The sequence below is a fragment of the Haemorhous mexicanus genome, chromosome 3, assembly GCF_027477595.1.
Source record: "Haemorhous mexicanus isolate bHaeMex1 chromosome 3, bHaeMex1.pri, whole genome shotgun sequence".
NCBI lineage: Eukaryota > Metazoa > Chordata > Aves > Passeriformes > Fringillidae > Haemorhous > Haemorhous mexicanus.
In genome coordinates this window covers 84,829,048-84,853,829 of record NC_082343.1, presented here as the reverse complement: position 1 = coordinate 84,853,829, position 24,782 = coordinate 84,829,048, and the positions used below count along the sequence as shown (strand labels likewise).

Here is a 24,782-nt window from a genome sequence, read left to right as displayed (position 1 = left end):
TAAAAAGCAAAAGGACCACGGCTTTCTCTTTTCCTCAAAGTGTTAGTTCAATTAAGATTGGTTGTGATTACAGAAAGGTTTCCTGGCAATTACTGTTCCACATCAGAATGTACTGTAGGAACTCCAGAGATGTCTTGGATTGAGGGAATAAGCCAAGAAAGGGAGTCACAGTTAAAACAACAGCCATGCAGTTACTGCAGACATGTGAATCCTCTTCAAGCACACATTTACTAAGGAACACATTCCGAGAGAAAACTATCGCAGAGCCATGTACAGAGCCATTCCCTCAGGAATGCCCTTCTTCCTGCTCCAGGCACTCCTCATCATCTTTGTTCACACTGTATAGAGGTGACCACATACACACACAGACAAAGATGAGCTGGACATCTCCAAAGCACATTCACTGTCTACTGTATTTAACTGTGACTTTAGAAGGGACACTGTTCTACAGCCCCTAAGGGAGGAACTCCAGAGAAGAGAGCCTGATTAGGCTGGATACAAGAGAGTTCCATTTTTTAAAACTGCTGGCAGTTCTGGATGTCTCCATTTTCAAGAAGAAAATTTAACTAAAGAGAGTTGTTCACTCATAAAACATTTTCATCCCTAAGTCCAACAGAAGAAAAAGTATGTTTAAGAACAATGTCCTCTTAAAAAACAACAATTTATGCCCTCAAAGCCATTATGGGAATGTTTTCAGCATGGGGAATATCCATGTTGTGTGCCCAATATTTAGGTGTGCATTTAGGACATAGCTGTTCAGCTGTTTTTCCCAAACAATGAAAAAAGAAAATTTTCTGGCAAGTACACCTAGGTGCAACAGCCACATAAAATAGTGAAATTTTGTATCCACAAAACACACTCTCTGGATAGCCTAAAGCTATGTGAGTAAGTAGGAATCTGTTCATGATGGCTTATCAGGCTTCTGAATAGTGAATATTTCTTCTCTAATGTACAGATTTCAATTTTGTGCTCTTGATCCTTGTGCAGACTTGAGTGCCACTGCAGACATCCTGACACACATCTATAGATATTCAGGGCATTGCTGCAAAACTACACCAGCTTCAATGCAACAGCATATAGCTGTGCTTTACCTAAGTTCACATAGCCACATGCACTGAATTTTACTAAAAACACATAAATAAAAGGGAGGAGGTTGCTTGGTGGCAGCTTCAGGAAGGCATGACTAGATCTACACAAACATTTGGGGAAAAGGTGCGTACAACTTCTACAAAACTCTCTGCAGAGGTTTCACAGACAAGAGCAAATGCCCTCAAGTTGCACCAGGGGAGTTTAGGCTGGATATTAGGAAGAAATTCCTTCACCAAAAAAGTTGTCAAGCATTGGAACACGCTGCCCTAGGAAGCATGGTCACCGTCTCCGGAGGTATTTAAAGATAAGCAGATGTAGTACTTAGGGACATGATTTCATGATGGCCTTGGTGGTGATGGGTAAACAGTTGGACTTGATGATCTTAAAGGTCTTTCCAACCTAAATCATTCTATAAAAACTAGAAACACAGTTTCATTCCTGAGTAAAGAGGTTCCTGCGTAATTTTTTTTATGGCAATAAAATAAATATGTGCTGCTGCAGCCAAGGAAAACCGCAGACTGTAACTTATCTTGATAAGTGACAGCTTCTCTGATCTGACTTATTTTAGCAGGGTGAGCAAAAGTTAAAGATTTGGGCTATTTCTCCTCTCCTACTGTAACCTATCAGTGTGTCCTCCAGCTTTCCACGGTGTTGTTGTTCAGGTGATTTCCACTGTCCCACTTTGCTTTTGCCCTCCCTCCTCTTCAGTATTGACTGCTTCCTCCCTCCAGAAAATCACAACATCCTGAAGCGAGCATTCAGCTGGCTGTGTCTGCATCACACTCCTCAGTTTGGGAAAGAGGACTCACAATGCTCCACTCAACTGGCTCCTCAAATAATCCCCCCAAATTTAAGCAGAGAAATGGGAATTAACTCACTCCCAAGTATAAGAGAATCCATCTGGGCTTTGACTTTGAGATACAAACAAAGGCATATAGATTTAGATGATTTCCAGTCCCCCCAGTTTTCATCTGTCTTTGGGTAGCTGCCTTTGTCAAACTGCCTGAAATATTCCCTAACTGAGCAAGTTAACAGGAGGAAAGGGTAGGCCACATGCCCCTCCTTTTTCTGGCAGTAACATGGGAGGAAAGACGATGTTGTACAGGCAGGGATGCTGAGTGCATTTCCCCCTCCTGGCCAGGATGATTTCAAAAGAGGTACTATGCAGAAAGCACCTAGCATTCAGCAAGGGGGCTGCTTCTATGCCTGGAAAAAGGAGCAATCCCACCAACTTGTTTGGTTGGGTTTTTTTTTTGCAGAGGAATGCAGGTTCACTCATCATTATAATAAGCATATTCACACTCTCACTGAGCCAGTTTGAAACCTCCAAGACCAGCACAGTATATGAATGAGTCTAGTAAGAGCTACATACTGCAGACTCTTAGCCAATATTTTTCAAATTTGGGTCAGTCTGAGGCACCATGGCTGAAAAAGTATTGCCACAAGCATTGTAAATTAATATTTTATATCCCCTTGAAGTGCTTTTTGAGGAAATTAGCCTTCATTACTGAGGCATCTCTCCCATAAACATAGAAAACAGAAAATACCTCAGCTGACAAGGGCAGCATTGTAGGGTAGGGAAGAAGAGTAAACATTGAATCTGCAGGAAGAAGTGGACTGATTCAGCTGCTGAATCAATGAGGCATGTGCATCCCTTCTCTCCAGCAGCACCCCAAGCTTCAGGACCTGCAGCACCCCAGGCAGCAGCGCACCATTGCCCCCCTGACACACCAAAACGGCAAGGTGGCGACATCAGCCCCTACCAAATATCCCCCAAGGACATCAGGACCCCCACACTCCTGCCAGCATGGTGGTTTGTGGTGCACTGATCACAGCCACAGTCACAAATGCCCGGTCCCGTGACCTTCCCTGGCAGGGCAGTGAGGGCGTGGGGTTGCCATGGAGCTGTTTCCTCTTCGTGTTTCGGACCATTTGCACGGCCCAACTGGTGCTGGAGTGCGTATTTTTGGCAGTGGCTGGGGAGGTTCCTCTGCAGCTGAGTAGAGCCAGCCAAACTCAGCTGGCACGAGGCAGGGCTTTTCAAAATGTTCTGTGCTCCAATCGGAAAGCAGCCGAATGCTACTCTTCTCAGAAAAGTGCTGCCCTTGTCCTCTTTTAATGAAAGCAAACTTGGTATTCAGTAGGAGCAGGCCAGAGCTATTTCAGACATGGAAGACAGCAGACACAAATCAATAGAAAAAAATAACTTCTTTTTATTTACAAAAAAATCCAAATATTGGATGCTGTAAACAAAATTCACAATCTGTTCCCTCTAGAGTCTGTTTTCCATCAGCTCTTTTTCTGTCTGTGACAAAGCCTATAGTCAAAATGTTCCAAAAGAGCAATCCAAGGAGCAGTTTGCTGCAACAGGATGCCTTGCAGAAGGCAACAGTTGTAAGGAAATTTGAGGGAAAGCAAATCTGCACAGACTCCTACAGACTGCAGGAGCCTGCAGTGCCTTTAGCCAAGATGTCTTGAAATTTGCAGGCCATTTTTTTTTTACTATTTATTTTGTTAGCAAACCACTATTACAACAGCAAAACAGTACAGTGATTTTCTTTCTTGCAAGGGAAATTCTCTGCATAAAGAAAACCATACAAAAGAATATATTCAAATAGGAGCTGAATATGCAAATACAATTTTTCCTTTTCTGTGCAGTTTTATCTAACACACTTCATTTTCTCAATTAAAAAAGCGCCTTTTTTGAACTGGTAGGAGCTTCTGATGTGATGCAAACCAAGCATTTAGTAAGAGCTGTTTGGAGGATTTGTGTGAAGGCCTTTGTGCAAGATAAAAAATATTTTAAGTGCAATACAAGAAACTAGAAAAATATCATCTTTTTGGTCTTCTAATTGCCCTTCTATTTTTAGGAGAAATGTTCTTGCATTTGAGAGGACAGCTACGTCTAAGAAAAAAGAAAAAGAAGAAAAATCCCATTTAAAAGCTCTTGGTTGTTTCACGATCGTTACATTTAACCAAGTTTAGCGCCCTGTTGGTTAGCAGGAAATTCAGCGGTGGCACAAACAGTTTTACTGTAATCAGGTCAATGTCTTTAATCAGTTCAGCTCTTTAAAAGGGGCACTGTCTTCTGTAGCACAAGCTCTAACCTTACGGCTGATTGGATGGGACAGATCAAGTCTACAAAGCAAGAACACGGTCATTAACTTTAAAAGTACCAGTGTGCTGAACAGGAGGGGAAAAAACAGTTAAAAAGAAGTCAGACTTTATGGAGGGAAAGGTGTGCAAACCACAGAAATAAACCAGCTTTGAAAAGGGGTTCTTATTTTACTCTTGGCCTGAACTCATGCCTTCTTCCCACCTCTAACACCAGGCACATTTTAAGCCACCAGTCACAAATAAAACAAAGCTCCACCAGTTCCACCACTTCATCATTAACATATGCAAAACAGATCTAGAATACCTATATAATATATATAAAAACATATTATATATGTATCAAAATGCAAATGCCAAAAGGTGCAGTTTAGCTCAGAGCCCTGCTGTATGCACTACAAGGTAACTAGCTGCTGTCAATCAAAAAAAAGACCCAACCCACATTTAGATTTGAGCCGAGAGGAAGTAATTCAAAACTTTCTTTCAAGCAACAGCAAAATTAAAGGGTCCTTCAAAGGAAAAACAGCACTGTATCATGTATTATCAGCATTCTGTGGTTGTGGCACAGCTATAGATTCTCAAACCCTTTTAAAGAGAGGATGAGTCATTTATTTGCCACAAATAGTTGCGGGAGAGAAGACATACCACATTACCAGCTGATCCTATTTCCCCAGCCCTCCCCTTGCTTCCGCTAGCAAACCAGGAGCGGGAGGCACGGGGAGCCAGGAGCACCCAGCCTGGAGCCTCCAGGGGGCTGGAGGCTGGGAACCTCGCTGGGACCAGGAGCCAGCACCAAAGGAAGGGAAGGTGGGGACAAGGTCTGCACGTCAATGCTAGCAATGGCAATGGACCAGCTTTTAAGTTTTCTGAAGGACTCGCAGGGAAGGTGCTTCAGTAAACAAATCGGGTTCCTATTAAAGTGCCTGCAGAGTGAAAAGTACAAAGCGCGACAAAAATAGATGTACCTTACTCACTCCATAGGGAAAATACACTGCCAGGACACGAGTCCTCTCCCTCTCTCTGCCCCTGTCTCCAACGCCAGACCGTGCCTGTGACCAGGCAGGGCACAGACGGATTTCCTTCAAAAGACTGAATTCCCTTTTTTTTTTTTCTCCCCCCTCAGAAAGAAAAAGCAAACTATCAGAGTCAAGTGTCACTCAGTCATTAGGTTTTCAAAGCACAACAAAGAATTTAACACCTTCAGAGATGGCACTGAAGTGAAAACAGCAGCGGAGGAGGTTGGTTTTTTCCCCCCTGCCAGTCTTTCGGGAGAGGAAATGAAAGTGAATAGCTATTGTTCCAATGTAAAGTGATTCCATTTAAATAAAGTACAGTACTAAAATTGTAAATGCAGTGTGACAACCAGATCAAAGATGTTTAATATTTGCATAAAAATATATATATATATAATATATATATAAAATATAATTTTCAGCAATCGTGCAACACTCTTAAAAAGGGTTCATTTCACATTTGCTAAATTCTAGTGGTCCTGGAATGCATAATGCATTCTATTAAAAATACTCCTTTAAATATTAACAATTAGTGTTCAAATTACCAACTAATACAATATTCTTTAGCTGTCAGGGGGTTTAAATAAACCTATCTTTGATCCACGTTCCACTGAAATTACACATCATGGAGGTATGCAGTCACAATATTAGTGGGTTAAATGTCAAAATGGCATTACAGTACAAAACAGTTAAAAAAATCAGCTAGTCATATGTTTCTCCATCTGTGGAATTATTATGGCTCACAAGCAACCCACTGAATTACTGTAATCCCTGTTCTTGCAACCAAAGACATTATCTGAATCCCACCTTAATCCTGACTGGTTCATTTACTCCAAATTTCTCAGGTGTGGGTTAAAATTTCACTGCAAAGTGCCCACTGTCCTATGACATCCTGTTGCAAACTGGAAAACGAGTAGTACTTTATTTAAACATTCCTTAATTGCTACATTTTCCTAGACCACATTAATATATATTGTGTGTGTATATATATAGATATACACCAATAACATGTACATATATACACACACAAACATATATACACACATACACACACGTACCTAGGATAATAGCACACCGACAAAACATTAACTCTATACAGGTATTTGCCAAGAAAAAAAACAAAAAAATAGGGCATTTCCTCCACCACTTATTCACAAGCTTATGGGTTGGTTTGCTTTTTTTTTATCCTTGTGTCCCTGATAAAACAAAATGCATGGTTAAACCACAAAACTATATTTTTTTTTTCTCACTTCAAATTTTATGAAGGCATCAGGCACTTTTGATTACTATTGGTGTGTACAAATATAGGAACATCTCCTTTTACATATATATATATTTATATATATATACTCTACTGTATCTTCTTTGCTTGGATAACTTTTTTGTGAAATCTTTGGTCCTTAAGTATATACTTCTTGCCACAGCTGGTTTTCCAGCATTCTCACATTTTTAAAATGTGAGGCATGCACACAGCTGGAAATAATGGACTTTGTCATCGTACGTGTTTCTGTTTCTATAACTGTACCAATCCACTACTGTTCATTTGGAGCAAGCTGTTTCTGGTAAAGCATTCTAGTCAAGCAAGCTATACATTCTACATGGTCAATCCATAGACGGCACTTGCTGCAAGCCCCAAATGCAGTAATTCCAATATACAACTTTATTCAGCTTATCTCTGCTTTATGCCTCTAACTTTTAACTCCTGAATATATATAGAACTGTTTTTTGTGAAGTTTTTTCTTTTGTTGTTTTTTTTTTTTTGTTTTGTTTTGTTTCTTTCATATTCTCCCTTTTGCAGATCCCATTCTAGAGTAAGAATAAAAATAAAAGAGAATAAGGCTTTCCCACCTTCTCTATGCCAAAGCTATGGGAGCAGATATTGCCAACCCATATTGTCATCAAGCATTCCTCCCTCACTTATTTCAGGGGAAGCTGGTTGCTTTTAATGACAGGCCTCTTGTGCTCTGGGGTAGGATCCAATTATTTTGGGGTTCTTTCTTGATCGTGCTCCCATTAAGTATTAGAAGAATCACAAGCTTGTCCCAAGCTTGAAAACTAGAGCAGATCATCATTGCACAAAACACCCCATTTCAGAGGGACCCGTCGCCCCTTCCTACATCTTAGAAAAAGTTCTCTCCACGGGGTCTACTAATTTCAGTTCTTAATTACAGGGCAGCCAAGTAGAGTATGTGTGCTGCTGGCAAGGGAACACCGTCTGAACCTGGGCAATATAGTAATTGCTGAAGTTGGCATCTGCTACGTATGGGGCTGGCTGGTAATAGCAGGTGACATTGGCCACGTTGGGGATGATATTTTGCTCGGCTAGGACCCGGATGGCCAGCATGGTGATCAGATTCAGAGTCTGTCTCCTCTCATGTCCCATCAGGCACACTGTGCTCTCATTCACCACACCGTGAAGGGTCATGAGATAGTCATACTTGCGGTCTTCTAATCCCACAAAGTGGTTCTGCAAGTAGGACTCCAGCTTTCTCTGCTGTTCGCCAATGTCTGAGAAGTCAATGAAAAACCTCGAACACATGTATCTCTGCAGGGATTTAATCTCAGATTCAGAGGCTGCCCTAAAGCCCCTTACCAAAAGGTTGCAGTACTTCAGAAGACCACCTCCTCTGATTTCTTCTGGGTTTCTGGTGGCAATTATCTTGTTGCAGAGGTGATCAAAGGCTTCCTGGAAATCCCCATAAACGCTCTCGCCAATGATAGTCGGGTGAAAAGTTTCAGTCATCGGATTCTCTGAGCACTCATAAAAAAGCAGCAGGGAGTCCAGCTTAATTTGAAAGGAATCGACACTGAATTCAAACTGCCGCCTCAGAGAGTCTACAAATTTCAGCTCCACATTTTTGCCACTGTTGTTGGACAGGGAGATAAGACTCCACCGGTCTGAATCATTGCATACTTTTACCATTTTCTGCACATAAGCCTCCTGTAATCAGAAAGACAAAATGAGCAAATAAGACAAAGATCCAAGAAATTTCTCCTTCACTGCATCTGCTCACCCCTCCCAAGCCGCCCCCCCCCCCCCCCCATTTGTATTTCCTAAAAGATTTCATGGAGCCTGCAGATGCAAACCACAGAGCAAGTGCTTCATGTGAGAGCTCAAAATGCTGTCACTGCAAGGGTATGACAGGGGAGGGTGTTCTGCTGGGACCGTGTCATGCAAGGGAAGCATACAGCAACACTATTTTGTTCACTCACTTCTAAATACATCTACAGACTAAGTCCATGGCACATCTGCCAAATATGCCTGCACCCATATGCAGAAGGTCACTACTACAATCTAAAAAGAAATCTTATTTATTGGTTTTCACTTATCTCTCTACTTCCCAAAGAACAAGTTAGCAAATGTTCATTCCCCTCTATTCTACCAGTGCAGGTTGAATAAATCAGTCCCATATTAAAAAAATAAACCCCTCTAAAAATCTGGAAGGATTTGGATTCAGCCTAACCAACTCAAGCGAAGTGTCTTCTAGAGGAGAGAATATGCCTCCCCACTGGGGAGCATATTAGCACAGCTGGAAGCATGCCTTGCAGACGGGGTTTCTTTCTTGCAGATGTTAAATCCATCTACGCTCCCCGTGCACCCGGGAACCGGGGCCGGCACACCGAGCTGCCGCCGAGCCGGGCTGGGAGAGAAGTGTGCAGCGCCTGGCACACGCCCCAGGTAAAACAACGCTCCCAGCAAATCAACCGGGAGGGAGAAAAAGCTAATTAATCCTGAAGAGCCCCGGTCAGGGCGCTTCACTGTAAACTCCTCCTCGGTTTTAAGCGTGGGGTGAATAAATCGCTCGGGGTTCCCGTGGGTCGCGGAGGTGTGGGGGGGAGCTGCGTCCCTGAGCGCACCACTCCATCCCCAGGGGGAAGGTGCCCGCTCCCCGCAGGCAGGCGCTCGCACCTGCCCGCTCCGGGCGTCTGGGCAGAGGTCAGGTTTACCTTGAGTGTGAGAGGCGTGATCTTCTCCTTATTCACCCCCTCGGGTAAGAAATCCAAGAGGCAGTCCAAGACCACGTCCTTCACAGTCTGAAATTCGGCTTCTCCTTTGAGGTCGGCGCAGAAGATGAGGTCCAAGTCCTTGTAGCCCAGGCCGCTGTCCTGGTGGAGGACGTGGCTGGCGGCCGAGCCGTTCAGCCGCACGTCCCGCAGGCCGATGCCCTTCTCTTCCAGCCGGCTCCGCACCACCTTGACTATCTGCCGAGGCTGCATGGCCAGCGTGGGGAAGTTACCGCGGCCGTGGATGGGGATGGTTTCGCTGAGGATGCGGTCCAGACGCTGCACTTGCTCCCAGCTCAGCACGTTGCAGTGCGCGCTCTCGCCGCCGTCCGCGGAACTCCCGCCGGCCTTCTCATCGTCTGCCATGGTGAGCGGCCGCCGCCTCCCCGGGCTGGATCCAGGCACCGCTCCGGCTCCACACCGGCCCCCCGGGGCCTCTCTCTCTCCGCGCCTGGCAAAAGAGGAGGAAAAGAGAGCGGTCAGCAGCTGCGTGCACCCGGCGCCCGAGCTCCGCTCCCCTGCGGCGATCCCTTTCAGCAGGGAAGCGAGGGGACACACCTACTGATCAGATTAAAAAAAATAAATAATTAAAATTGGGGGTGGGGGGAGAAAAAGCCCCCCGGAGCCAGGTGGTGCTGCACGGTAAGGGAGGGTGCCCGACCTGCAGCGCCGCTGCTTGCGCCGCTCTCCGCGCTCCCGCCGGGGCAGAGGCCGCCCCGCGCCGACGGAGAGGCCGCCCCGCACCGCCCAAGAGGCCGCCCCGCTCGCTGCCGCCGCAGGCTGCCGCCGTCTCCGGAGCTTTCGTAGTTCTGGCCGGGAAAGGTCCCCAGTAGTTTTTATACGGGGTTTCTCCGCGCTTCCGGGGCTCCGAGTCACGGCGCCCGCGTCCCGCCCCCTCTATCTGCATGGCCGGCCTCGGCGGTGCCCCCGGCCCGCCCACACCCGCGCACCCGCGGGCCGCCCTCCCGCCCGCCCTCCGCAGCGCCCTGCGCGGCCGTCCCGCACCGCCCCGGGCTGGGAGAGCCGCGCAGCGCAGCGCAGCCTCCCCCGCACGGCTGCGGGGAGGCAACAAGTGCAGCAGCGCTCCCTGCCCCGAACGGGGCGCGGCCCCTCCCGCTCCTGCCTTGCCTCGATGCGCGCCCAGGGGCACCCAGCTGCGCGCTGCCATTCATTCCCCTTTTTTTTTTTTCTCTGCCTTTTTACACCCCCCCCCCCCACCCCCCCGACATTCCCGGTCATCCCAGGCTCAGCCAAACTTCATACCAGAGCGACGGAATTTGGCAAGAGCCCCTCTCCAAGCAGATGCCGAGGATCCCGGGCCGTGGGGTTTGCGCTGCTCGGCTCCTGACCGAGATTTCCAGAGCCGCCTGCGGCAGCACAGCGGCATCACGCCGTGCCTGCCCGGCCCCGGCCCGGCCCCTTCCCCCGTGCCCGCCCGCCTTCCTCGCCGGCGACGGGAGGAAAAAGACGTCTCGAAGACCATGCAGGAACCGGTGCCTTCCACAGGAGCGTACTGCTTATAGAGTACAACTTCGGTAACCCCGGAGCCGTAAAAATGACGTGGAAGACAAGAATATTATATAAACATACCCATATATTTTATTTGCATTTTCTTTTAAATAACGATGAATGCATCTGCTTGTTTTTCACCTGTTATGTACATACACGAACACATAGTTATTATTTAAAATACATATAGATACTATAGGTATATCGATACTATTACAAGACAGATACTATTTAAAACATATACGTATTGTTTAAAAGAGACTAAGCGCGCACACCCGATGCACGCAGCTGCACCCGGGACCGCCACCACCCCAGGGCGCAGCCCGCGCACGCCAGCGCGGTATGAACAGCGGGTTGCGCGGAAGGATGCAGTGCTGGGGGACACGGGGGGGTCATGGACGGTGTTGCGTCACCGCTCGCAGTTTTGTGACGCGCGGCAGGAGGGGCTAATGGGGGAGCTCGACGACGTGACGAGCAGCTCCCTCAACCGAGCACTTCGCCGAAAAGGGGGGGTGGGCGACACAGCCCGACGGCGTTTACCGTCCCCTCTCCCCATTTTTAGGGCGCCCCCCATCTTCTCCCGCTCCGGATGGGGTAAGAGGTATGGGGCTGCTTGGAAACCCCCGAGGCCGGCACTCTCCCTCCCACCCCACACGCCGGGCGGGGGTCCCGCCGCGCTGCGCCCGCCCCGTCGGGGCGCTCCCGGCCGGTGCAGCGCGGGGCAAGGGCGCCCCCTGCCGGCTGCCGCGGGGCGGGGGGCGGCCCGGGCTTTGATCCATTGTCCGCATTCCCTCTGGCTTCAGCAGCGCGAGCCTGCTCCCCCCGCCGGAGCACGCACGGAGCGGGGGTGACTCCGCCCTGTGCCCCGTCCCCGTGCCGCTCCAGGGGCCGATAAAAGTGTTTGTATTGCTCTCTGTCAATGTGTTATAGGAAAGCAGAAAGCTTTTAAAATACGAACGTGTTCAAGGGACTGCAGCTTAACAGCAGAAGCAGAACGTTGTACGTCTGCCAGCATATTGAAGGAGGTTTGCCAGTTTATTCCTTTATATAAAATAAATATTCAGTCTAAGCGGCCCGCTGGCAGGGGAACCTGTTGGGGGGAGCCTGCAGCTGGCTGCTGGGAGCCTGGGCCACTGGCTATTGCTGCTGGGCACAGGGAGCCCCCACTCTCCCCCTGGGTGCAGGAACAGCATCTCCTCGCACTGACCACACATCCCCAGAGGAGAGAGGCGCTGCTCGTCTTCCCCGGGGCTCCTGAGGCCCAGGCAGGTGACAGCCGAGGGCAGGGGCTCCCACCACGGGGGCTGCCTGCCTGCAGCACTGAGGTGTCACTGCTCTCCCTGTGCACTTGGGGAGCTCGGAGAGGTTAAAGCATAACCCCATTCCCAGACTGGCATCACTCAGGTGAACCACAGTTCACCAGGGCACACGATTTAATCTTTCAAAAGGGGTAACTACCACCTTATTTATAAGCAAATTGTCATTATCAGTAATCAGTTGGATTACTGATTTCTAGAGCAAGGACAAAGATCAGGCTTGGAGTCTCATCCCATATTAACCAAGGCCAGCTCCAAGAAACTGAGACAATTTCCTGTCTGGGAGTAACCAGCATTTTGTTTAACTTGTGTTTCTCAGCATATTGAAATGAAATTTTAGCAGCATTTTGGATTCTGCAGAATGTACCAGTGCATTCACTATGCTGGTCAGTAGGATTTAATGCTATTTCGTGTTTATCTTGTTTCATTTCCCCATGAAGTGTGACTTTTGACCTCTTTTAAGTTGCTATCACGTCGCACTTGTAAAGAAAAATGGGCAGAAGTTCATAGTGAAGAACACTGATTTACTAAAGGCAAGGTGAATGCATCTCAGAAGGAAGACCTTTACACTGCTGGGTTTTGCTAAAGGAGAAGGGCTAGCCAAGCCCTGTTCTCACCTCAACCTCCCTTTCTTGGTGTAAGCAGCTGCAAAATCAGCTCCCACTCAATGAAAGGAGAGAGGAAATAATTTCCAGTCAGAATCACTGCATTTATGTTTTTTTTCCGTTCAGAAATGTGCAGAGGATGGTAATCATTGCACTCTTTGTATAGATTAGGAATTATTTGCACTGATGTGCAATCCTTTTCACTTCTCTTCCCCTAATTAATGGACACCAGATAAAGGGTATTTCATATATATTTTTTTAATACACTGTGTAAATAGAAGAGAAATAGAACTCTGTCAGTACAGTACTTTACCTAGGGTATATATACATTATGGATGTTTTGCTCCTCTGTCCTACTTGAATGTGAAAGCCCACATCACTTTAAATCAGGAGAAATCAGTAAGAATTGTAGCAAGAAATTAAATTAGGGTGAATTACATAATGAGAAATCTAGAAATATTTGTATGAGTTACAGAGATTATTCTAATTACAACTCATACTGGTAATGCTGCTGCTAATGAAAACATTGATTCAGCTCATGAACATGCTGTCCCTTTAATGACAACCATACTTTTGGAAGGAAAAGGTGGGGGTTTTAAATTGTCAATGTGAGCAGTAATTCTTTGACAGAATTTTGATTGTATTACTCACTCAGGTTGTTTGTGCTGCCCAAGCAATTAGTAGGAACACAAGATGTGTGATGTGAATCATGTCTTTCTGTATATTCGCACAATATTTTTCAATTAGTCCCTTCAATCTCACCCCTACTCTCAGTTCTGCTGTGGAAGAAATGAAAATTAATAGCAATAAATGTGTTTCTTGTGTATGCATTTGTGTATATTTGCCTAATAAAGTCCTCAGTGTGAGCTCTTCATTCAGCTTGGCCATGTAGCAGAGAGTGTACTCTCCAGGTGAGCACTGCTGAATTTAGGAATTTAAGTAATTTATTGACTGAACTGCATCAACTGTGACTGTAAAGTTTTTCTGCCTCCCTTCTGCCCAAGATGTGGTGCCTAAAACAGGAACATGCTCTTTCTGGCAGAAAAAAAAAAAGAGCCAGAAACTGTGACTCTTCGTCTGTGCCTAGTCTAGGAATTGGCTCTCGTTTGCTGCCCAGCAGGGGCAAAACTTCCAGTTTAGTTTTTTCTAAGTGAAATTAAGTTTGTGTGACAGCTGCTCTGCCAACATGTGTTACCTACAGACAGTCAGGGGATTCACTTCAGAGCAGAAAAACTACTTCAGTCCAAAAACTAGTGTTAACTCAGACAGAGGTGTTTGTTTTTTGTTAAAAACCTAACAAACATCACTCTGCTATCATTACTACGCATTAGAAGCAGCAGCCTGGATTGGTTTGACAGGAACAAAGAAGTCTAGGAATTCCAAAAAACAGCCTCAGAAGGAGTTCAGAAAAAAAGATGCAATTTTATCAAAATTGTGTCATGAAAAGTTTGGTAATGTCATTCCTCCTTCCCTTTTTTTTTTTTCCTAACCCTTCTTTTAAGAGCAGTTATTCCTACTGGAGAGACAAACAGCAGGTACCATCATGTTGATTTTCCCTACATCATTTTGACAATGTTAAAAATGCAAGTAGATGTTCAGAATAATAAAAAAGCAGTAGCCTGTAGCAAGATGGACATCGAGAGCCCCAATTTCCAGGTGGCTGAATGTGCAGTGTGTCAAGTGTGGATGAGCAGGCTGTGCAAGGGGAGCCCTGGGGCCCCTCGGCAGCCCTGGCTGCAGTGGGAATGCTGGCGGGATACAGCAGCCGTGCAGCTTCCCACCCAGGCCTGGCACAGCAGTTCTTTCTGTCTCTGCTCAGAAGTGCCTTAGCACAGCTGGCTCGCCCTATCTCATACAGAGTCCAACGGCAACTAAAACACTAAAAATGAGATCTTGACCTAAATTTTGTTCTCTGTTGAGATGGAAAGACATTGCTGGGCAGCAATCACCGGAAAACTTCTTTATGATATTCACTGTGTTGCTACACAATTATCTTGCTGGAAACAGCAGCTATAGGACTGAAGAATATTCATAGTTGTTCCCCACCCAGATAGCACGTGAATGTATCAACTCAGGTCCAGATACCAAATTTCTGGAGAATGCAGGCTGCTTTTCCCTCCCTCCTCATCGCTCCATGTGCAGCTGCTGGCAGGTGCTCTGGGCAGCTGCTGGCTCCATCCCACTCACCCCTCTGCTTGGCTGGGCAACCCACCGGGGTGCTGAGTGTGCCACAGCTCTTCTCTGCTGCTTGCTGCCCCAGACCAGAGAGTGGGCAGAGCTCAAGCAGCCATCAGCCAACAGGACAAAAGTTCAGAGAACTTGGCTTGGGTGGGAAATCCTGGGAACTCGCACAAGTCATCAGATTCAAACGGAGCCCAGCCTCGCACTTGCACCAGACCTACAGAATCCGAAAATTAGTTTCATGAAAACAGTAAATGGACACTTGCTGGAATACCTTTGAGTACCAAATGGACTAGTACTGTTATTGTCAATAGCACAGAATAAAGTACCTTCAAAATAAACTCTTAAGGTGTTGTCTATACCAGAAACACTTGCAATCCATTCCAAATTTTGATTTATTCATACCTTTCCTCAGAACTAGTCTGGGCAAAGTTTGAGCATGGGTGTGGAAGCAGAGTTCAAAGTCTGGTTTTTGTTTTGGGTTTTGCTTTTTTGTTCTTGTTGTTTTTTGGGTTTTTTTTTGGTGGAGTTGTGGGGTTTTTTGGTGGGGTTTTATTTTTGTTATTGGTGGTGGTGTTGTTGTTTGTTTTTTTGGGATTTTTGTTTTGGTTTGGTTCTTTGGTTGTTTTTTTTTTTTTTTCACAAAAGTATTCAAATCTGATTTAATTTTTTTTATCCAAGGGCTTTGCCTTACTCATGCATGCATGCACAGAGTAGTCTTCTGATACCTTGATATTCTATAGTTCACAATGATTTATTTCCAAAATTTGTTTCTGTGTTTGATATTTTGTGATGGAATAATCAATACTAGGAATCAGTATTAGAATTATCAACTGCTGGAGTAGTCAGTACAAAAGGTACTTTGAATAAAATGAAAATCCGAGATATTAGAAAACATTCTTTCAAAGATAAATAAAAGAAATCTTTGTGCTTTCAAAGTACTTCTCTTTTATTAGTTTTATTTTCCTTCTGCCAGATTTTACTGGAAAGATGTTTTACTCATCCTGGGAAAAAAGTCAGTGGTTGGACTAAATACTGTGATGTTTTGAAAAGGTGCAGTTTGAAGAAGGCCAAATTATTAGAATTTTCTGATGGGCCTGCCAGTTACTTTTTGCAATGCTGATGAGAGCATGTTAAATGAAATAGTAGTATTCAACATGTGCATTGCTGCAACAGCCACTGGCCAAGTCAAGAGATCAGAGCACCAAAAGGTTCATCTATCAAAAGACTTATTCCTGCCTCATCTAGGAAATTCACAGCCTAAATACAACAGAACATTGCAGTAACCTATATTAGACAAACCCATCAGCATTTTCTCTAGAGTAAGATTTTTCAGAGCTGGTGCTGAAACAGAAGAGGAAATGGCAAACCTCTCATCTCCTCCATGCCAGGCTGGCAGCCATCCCAGCCTGCAAAGCACAGGATGGTGAGGTCCTGTCAAACCCTCTTTCTCTAGGTCACCTGCATAAAACATAGCCATGCTCTCAGGTTCAGTTATGTTTTACACCCAGCTATTGTTGTGATTTTGCCCATGTTGGCCTTTGGGATTGAAATGTGATAAAAATGAACTATACAAGATCTTAGGTATTCCTAGTCATATGGAAGTCAAGAATAAGACTTTCTTTTTCCTTTTTTTTTTTTTTTTTTTTTTCTTTTTATGCTTTGGGTTCTTATAAGAGGCCACTTTTTCATTGGTATCTAGGAGAGTTTAAAGCTTCAGTATTTCTACCCTCATTGGAAAGACACCCCTGCAATGCTTCATGACTCATGCTTTCATGCAACCCCATTTGCTTCTGACTTGTAGGATTTTATGCTGACTTTACTTTTTCATATTTTGTTTACCCTACAATGCATTAAGCTCACGTGGGAATACTCCAGTGGATTTCAGCATTCCGCCTTATTTTTGGGGGAGATGAAGAAAGTTGTCATTTCAGATTTAAACAAGCTGTTCTGCTTTTGGAACAGCAAACTGAAGAGTGAAAATACCCAACGTGAAGGAACAGAAATTGGGTAACTGTTCATTCAGACAGAATTGGTTTCACAGAGTCAAAGCCATAATGTAGTTTCACCCACTACAAAATAAATGCTGATTTACCAAGTGCTTTCACTGCCAGGACTATGACTCCTGATGGAGTCAGGACACCTTTCTGTCTAGATTATTACCCAATTAACCTCACTGTTAAAAATGTGCATTATATTCCTAGTCAGAAGTCAAGTTTACACAGAGCAGGAGTGTTTGCATTGAAATTTGCTGTACACTGAAATGACATGCTTATTCCCAGAATGCTATTCTTGGCATCTATAAAAAAGTGAAATATAATCTCCAGATCTGATGCTTTCCCTGTTAAACTGCCTGTTGAAGTAATACTGACAAATACCTGCATAGAGGCACAATAAGAATTCTTTAGCTGTCATCCCACATGGCTTTTCATCTCACCCAAGTCTGCTGAAGGTAGCAGGCTGCTCTTAAATAAGGTTGCTGATCTCTAGCTGTTCCCAGGGAGGCAAAATGTGCTAGTTTAGAGCCAATATATAACCATTACACATACTAGAGCAGATTTTGGTTATCTAGAGTTCTCTGGATGGATTTTTGGCTTAAAGGCAAAGAATCAAAATGCCATGAAGATGAAAGAATGAAACCCAACATATTAGGACTGTGCAAGTGAGAACACAACCAAAACTCTGTGTAGCAATGGACCTAAAGGGTGTGAGAGCACTCATCCAAAGAAGCAAAGAGCTGGAGAGTATCACAGTCTGTTTGTGCATCTTACAAGAGATAACTAGGGCAGCTGATGGCTGGATATCCACAGTTTGTGTTAGACATCTTATCAAGCAATAACTTTGCTGGTGCCCATGGAATGCCACTGTGCCGGGCCAGTGAGCACTGTCATTTTACCTGAATCCTGGTGCTGCCTTGGCTTTTCCAGAATTGTGAGATGTCAGTAGGCATCATTCTCAATCTTAATAAACATGCAAAATTGTCCCTTTTCTGTTGTTTTTTTTTGGTTTTTTTTTTTTTTTTTTTTTTTTGTCTTCCTAATCTCTTCTTCTTTCCCCACCACCAATGATTCAGCTCTCTATATGCGAATGAGGGCAGCTGGAGCAAGGACCTGGTTTGGAATTGCACTGCTCTCACAAACAAGAATACAGTGATATACTTTGCTACAGCACCAACTATAACACTCATTTCTTCCTCCATGTGTCTCCTTTTCTTTCACAGGAAAACCTGCTTCTCCATACCATGCACTGTTTTGGTACACTAGGTTCAAAGAGCAAAGCGATGACAGAGACGAGTGTTTAGTCAGAGTACGGAGAAAAAACGACCTAGGCAATTTATCAAGTACATTTCAAAGCAAAAGCAGGGTATTAAAACAAACAAACAAAACCAAACCAAACAAAACAACCAAATTTTTTTTCCTAATTACAAAGGAAAGTATGTCATGGGTGCCAAAAAAAAAAAAAAAAAAAAAGGATGTTTTATCCCATGGAGGATTTTTCCTTCTGGAATGTGAAAATTATACAGATCAGTACCTTAGGCAGCTTATTGTGTAGCAGTATGCCCTGCCACCACCTCAGTAGAAGGGAAGAGAGCCACTTCTGATGAGGAGAAGGCTCCAATCTGTGCTGCCAGTTCTCTTGCTGAGACCCTGCGGGATGCCAAATGGAATCAGCTGCATCAAGGGCCATTGCCTACCACAGCTGCAAGTTACCACCAGTCTTTGTGCAATGTGAGCCAAGGACCCTGGGGCTCCTTCAGCCCTTCCTGAGCACCACCAGATCATTGCCAGCACTGTTTGCTGCTGGGAGGGATGAGCAGTGGCATAGCAGCAGCTGCAACCCAGTTTTAGCTCAGAGAGCACTACAAACTCTTGCTGTGCAGATGGGAGAGTTGTTGCTTCCCTGAGGAGCAGTTGCCAGAGCATAGAAGTCTTGACTGAGCTGTGCTACCAAGACATGGGTCTCACTGCCTTTGAAGATCTCAGAAATCAGCAAGACCCATGAGCTAGGAGCCTTTCTCTGTCTGGGAAATGACCAGACCAGCTCCCACATCCAGCTCCCACTGAGTTTGGAGATTAGCTGCTGCCCCCTTCCCAAGAAGCAGGAGCAGCCTCTTCTTCAGAGCAGCAGCTCCAGCTCCTCAGTCCTGCTGAGCTCAGCAATAGCCCAGCTGAGCTCTGAACCGTAAGCTGGCTTTGTGTGTAGATAAAAATAGTGCGGCACAAATAACATTAACACCAAAATAAGGGCAACTGTCACATTTATGCTCTTTTTCTTACTGTGAAGCCCTCACAAGGATAAAAGGTCAGAGACTAGAAGTCTGAGTGCAAAAACTCTCTTAGTTGTAGCACTACAGAGTGCTTTTAGCTCTCTTTCTATTTTTCTGAACAGGTTCCTTGGATATGCAAACCTTCAGGTGGGCTCTGCTAAGGAGTGAGGAGGAGTCATCACAGTGTGTAACCTCAGCACAGCACTGAGATTGTAAAAAGGCACTGAACGGGGAGGGGAACCTTCCTTTCCAGCCCTGATGTTTAAATATTGCCCATCACAGAGAAAATCCTCTAAGCTTATCTGAGCCAAAATGCAGAGAACAGTTTGTGAAATTTAGTCCTTTTGAAATAGAGCCCTGAGCTTGCCTCCTACTCATATCCAAACCTAATCTTATCCTGTGCAACAGCCTCATCTCCCTTTCAGTCCAGACTCCTCCTCAAGTGTTTTCCCCCAACATTAAGAAATTTCTTGTGATTGTACCACTATGCATCTGAAAGTGCTGTCGAGTGTTACGCTCCTGCAAGGTGACCTGGCAAATGAAACCAGAGTAAGTGGTGTGGGAATATTATTAGTCTATTTCTTGTTCCTCTGCTGAAGAATAGTCTTTGTTTTCAAAATTAACCCCCAGAGGTTTTTATTTATCAGCATAGCATTTGTTTCATTTGCCACTGAATTCCAAATATTGCTTTGCCCTGGAGACCTGTTGTTCTAATGCAGAGCCTCTGAGAAAGATTTCTATTCCACATGCCAAATGTTGCTATGATTCCTACCAGAATAATACGGGAAAGATTTTGGCTCTACATACAGAAAATTTTATGAAGAGACAATCTGTGCTTTTACACAGAAGACCCCACATACAACCCTGGATTATTTCTTGAAGTAGTACACAGAATTTCTCTGTGTGAGAGGGTGGATTCCCCATCAGTGTCTTCCCAACAATCCAAGGACATATTTTTGGTAGGAGTCTTGTGTCTCTGGTGACCCCACTGATGAGGCAGCTTCATGTGAAAAAACTCCCTGTGGTAGGTGTTGCTCTGCCAGCCATCCAACATCATAATCCACAGCAAGGAAGCAGAAGTGCATTATTCCTTTTCTGCTGCTTACATCACACTGTGTGCCCACTTGAGGCAGATAATACATTTTTATCTGTCTGTTATTTTAATATCCACTACATAATTTACAGCTCTTTGTTGCTCTGAACAATTGCACCTTGATTGCTGTTAAGCAGCAGATGCCCAATAAATGCTGGTGCTGCACACATCCTTCCAGCATCTGTCTTAAATCACATCATCTTCATAAGTAAACCAGCAATCTCTTAAAAGCCAATCCCCTGCAGGCAAAGTCACTCAATGTTCCTGTTAATCAAAGTGTGCAGCTTTTCATTGTTCACCACCTTCCACACCTAAATTTCAGTCTTACAGAAGCTCAGTGTTTAATTACTAACCACACTTGCCCTGGTTGTGCCCAGAGGCCCAAGAAGCCCCATGTCATTCTGTGCCAGTCCTGTGAAGAGCCAGGGGCCCTGGCATCCCCCATTGCATCTCCACTGACCTCATGACAAGTCAAAGAGAAGCCCAAAGCAGGCAGCAGGGCAGGTGAGCAGGCAGATGGAGAAAGAAGCCCCGAGGCTTAAGAGAGTGGGATGCTCAGAGAGGTGGTCACCAGGAGCAGAGGAAACCCAGATCTTGCTGAGGAGAATACCAATGCCATTTCTGCTTCCACAGCAGCTGCAACTGCTCCTCCAGCTTTCATCCCTGGCTGCCTCCTCCTACGTTTTCTCTCCCATGGGCGGCGTGCCGGGGACTGGGATGGAAGTGCCAGGAGGCTTCTCGCAGCGCTTCCAGCAGCTACTCTACTTAGCAGTGGTTGCCTCCGATTGTTTACATGCTCATGGACTAAAGGCACAGAATTATCACGTGCCCTTCGAAACACCTCACCTGGGGAATGCACAAAACCAGGGATGGGCAAAACTGCTCTCTGCTAACAACTGCATGGGAGTAGTGGGACAAAAACACAGCCTGGAAATTATTTCGCCATTTTGCCTCTCACAAACTGTAATCCTGAGCTGATTTGTTTTTAAGGAGTTCTGGCGTTACTCCAAAGGGCTGCATTTTCCAGAGATGAGCTATCCATTTCCTCTGGTCTTTTTAACATGGCTGCAGCTGAACTTTTAAGCCAGATTATCCCAATTTGCCAGGCATGAGATTATTGCTGGTGTGCAAAATGAGGCGGAGAATTAAAAATAACCATGCCAGTAAATGTGCAGTCAGTTGGTTTAAGGCTTAGAGGTTTATGTGTCTTTTGGAAGTACATGAGTTCCAGAATAGATTGTTCAGTAAGTCTGTGTGGTAGGGAGCCACGCAGAACTGACTCTTTTGATTTTCACAGATGATCTTAAGATATAGAAGCATGAAAAAACACCCAGACACTCATTTTAGAACTGAATAGGTCAGTGCTTTAACTGCACATGATGAAAGCCAGAAGTGTACTTGGGTATACTTAGCTCAGCTTAGCTCCAATTAATTGTATTTTTCACATGTTAGGCTGTATCATACAGTGTAGCACAGCGAACCTGAGGTCCTCAAAGGCAAAAGTGACTGACTCCAGCCACATAGAAAAGATGCTGATGATATTTCAAGAATCTGATTTCCTGTTGGTTTGTTTTTGTTTGCAAAAATTATTTTTTTAGATGAGACCATTTTTGAATTCCTGTTTTTTACTGCTGCACAAATGCCCTACGTTTAAGTGCAGTTCATAAAGCTTCTGTACCCACTAATGAGGAAAATGTTTGCAGCCCTCAGACACAGCCCAGACAAAGAACAGTCACAGCTTGTCATGTATTTTAATTCCCTCTTATTTATCATCTCTTTTTCTGGTGTATCTGTTTGTATTCCTGTGTAAAGAAATTACACTTTCTCTGGTCTTTCAATGCAAATTTAGTGCAGAAGATATTAACTTCACATATCTCTTGTGCTGTTAAAAAGAGGCTCCTTAAACTAGTTTTGGACACCAGACTACAGTAGCAATTCATCACAAAACGTGTAATTTAATGGATCATTTTGCATTCACATACTGATATCCTTTCTTAACGTTCAGAGCCTTGCTACATTATGGTCAGCCTGCTGACAACCCAGGCAAAGAGCTCCTTGTCTCCTTTTGGTTTTGATCATGGCTCCCTAAGGCCTGGGCCTCGTGTGTTTGGACACCATGGTCACTCTTTTGCCAGCACTGGCCATTTGGAGCAGAAATGAGGAATGTTTAGCTCCTTAAAACAGTTTTTAGTGGAGCTGAAGTCCTAAATTAATACTTTTTACTTAATAATTGTGCCTTATTTTCCTCTAGCTAGTAAACATACATCTTCTTTTGGTGTCTGACATGTCCAAAATATTAAAACTAAACTTCTTACTCACCCTGAATAATACAAATGCATCAGTCACCATTAGGCATCTGTCAGTTTCTGCCCCATTCCATCTGAAATATCCACCAAGTATTTACTATTCTGATCCTAATCCTAAGAAGTGGCACAAACCACAAGTGTTTGGGTTTGTTCTTAGTATCCAACAGAGGAAAACACCTCAGTGCCCCTAGGAGTGGACCCAGGATTTAATAATCTTTCTTCATAGATTATTTGACTTCTAGTTGTTTAGTTTTTATGGCCTTCCCCCAACCCTGGTCCTCCTCATCCTGACCAGAGTGACCACACATCCTTACAGCCCTTGCTTGTTCCTACCAGCATTCTGGGAGTGGCACCTGCCCAACCTTTGTTCACAGCCGGGTATTGCAGCCGGGGTGTCCAGGGCACTGGCAGCTCTGGGCAGTAAAGCCTGCTGGATGGGTGACACAAGATCTGCACAGGGGGGTTATTCTGAGCAGCTCAGGCAAAAATACATCCATTGTTCAGCGCTTCCCCAGAACAGCTAATCTTGCTCCCCTGTGCCAGTTGCTGTCCTGTTGAATGCGTACTTTTGGTAGACGTAGTTCCGCAAATTCCATGTGATGCGTCAAGATCAGTAAAAATAAGGTCATTTATAAACTCTGTCTTCTCCTTCTTCCTCTCCCTCTCTGCCCCCCTCCTAAGATATGCCTGTGGGCAGGGTGAACACTGCCACTCACACACTTCACCCACTTCTTCACCCAAGACCAAGCAGTAAGGCATGAAAGGCATAATGGTGGTGAAAAGCTAAAGGCAAAAAGAAAAGAGAAAAAGCAATAAAAGAGAAGCAGCTGTAAACCTGTTGGTACGTTTACAGCTCACCCAACAAGGACTAGAACCACCAAATACATTTCTGCTGTCCCATGTATAGTTATTGAATGCACTCCTCTTTTTGGACTCACATGTATTTTCCACAAGGTCTCACCTTCTGTTTCAGTTAATTCAGCCCATTGATTTCAAAACTTGACATAAAAAAGGCTCCACTGGGGTCTCCAAGCTGTGCAATCTCAGTATCAGACATTTTGGTGGAGGCTTCCTGACACACAGTAGGTTTCAATTCTGCCAGGCCACTGCTATTCTGGAGTGGTACAAGGACTGTGTACAGAAATATACCATTGGCTTTGTCTGCCTCTCCCATCTACAGTCACACCAGCTGGAGACTTGGGCTTTTGACAAGACACCTGGACTCACCTGGCAGGGACTGTGCAATTTCAAAGTGCCATCTGGGTGCTTTAATAATTCTGATCATTCATGTCATAGGGAAACCCTGAAGAACAAGACAGCATTTGTATGCTGTCCTCTTTTATTGCTCTTCTATCTTTCTGCTTATGTATTATATTCCAGAGTTGCAAAAGATTTTCATTCATAACAGTAATCTGGTACCAGTCATGTAAAAACTTCCTTTTAACAGAGATAAGATACTTCAGTCTACCAGTTCTTTAACTAAATAGGATTAATTAGCAGGAAGCCAGCTGCTTAATTCACCACTGACCTGTAAACCTGATAAGAATGAGGTCGCTGGACATAATAGAGCTATTTAGGAGTTTAGGTCAAACTCTAAAAACAGAAAACCTAGTTTAAAGATCAGTCTGAAAGACTAAAATTCTGGGGTAACAAAATAATGCTTATTAAAGAGAGATCTAGTCTTTAAAATAGTGTGCTCAGTATACGCAAAAGTACATTCCTTCCAAAACAAGCAATTGCAACATCTAAGCTCAGTCAGTGGACACCAGACTTTGACATTCAAACCCATCAAGCTTTTGTATCCTTTCCCCCCAAATTTGTTATATAAAGCTCACTTTTTGTAAGCTTAAGATCTCACAGGAGCTTCACGTTATGAGAGCCTTGTTTCATGTTTTAATGAGTAGGAACCTGTACCCCTCTGAGCTTATCCTGAGTAATTGTCTTGATTAAAAGAAGCTTGTCTAAGGATTAGAAAAAATAAATAGTGGGCACGTATTTCTACAGCTCCAGAGTTTTCCTCCAACTTCCACCTAAGTTTTCACTATTTTTTTTCAAAAGCAATTGTTTGCAAATTGATTTCTATCACTAATACGCATGTGCATTTGTATCATTTCTGCTAAAATAATATTCCTGTTTTCCCCCAGAATCCCCTATTTCTTCCCCAAAATTATGTCTTGCCTCTTCTCCTCATTATGGCAGGAATAGCAGGCAGGGTTTCAATTGATTTACTGATAGTAAATCATATTATAGTGTGCAAACTATAGTTTGCAAATATAGCAAATTG

At 44.5% G+C, this 24,782-nt stretch overlaps 1 protein-coding gene across 3 annotated transcripts in view; it reads right to left on the bottom strand.

Annotated features, from left to right (window-relative positions):
* Positions 1-3,278: 3,278 nt before the first annotated feature.
* The window catches only part of TENT5A (terminal nucleotidyltransferase 5A), a 53,298-nt gene continuing 31,794 nt past the window's right edge, over positions 3,279-24,782 (bottom strand). The window contains exons 1-3 of one of the 3 annotated variants that reach the window (XM_059842552.1): positions 10,485-10,607; positions 9,165-9,672; positions 3,279-8,157 (exon numbers count right to left, since the gene is read on the bottom strand). In XM_059842552.1, the coding sequence (XP_059698535.1) occupies positions 7,378-8,157; positions 9,165-9,587 (1,203 nt within the window). In that variant the 5' untranslated portion in view covers positions 9,588-9,672; positions 10,485-10,607 and the 3' untranslated portion in view covers positions 3,279-7,377. Of the gene's footprint in view, positions 8,158-9,164; positions 9,673-9,882; positions 10,041-10,484; positions 10,608-24,782 lie in introns of those variants that run through there. The other 2 variants (XM_059842553.1, XM_059842551.1) reach the window with 2 other exon arrangements.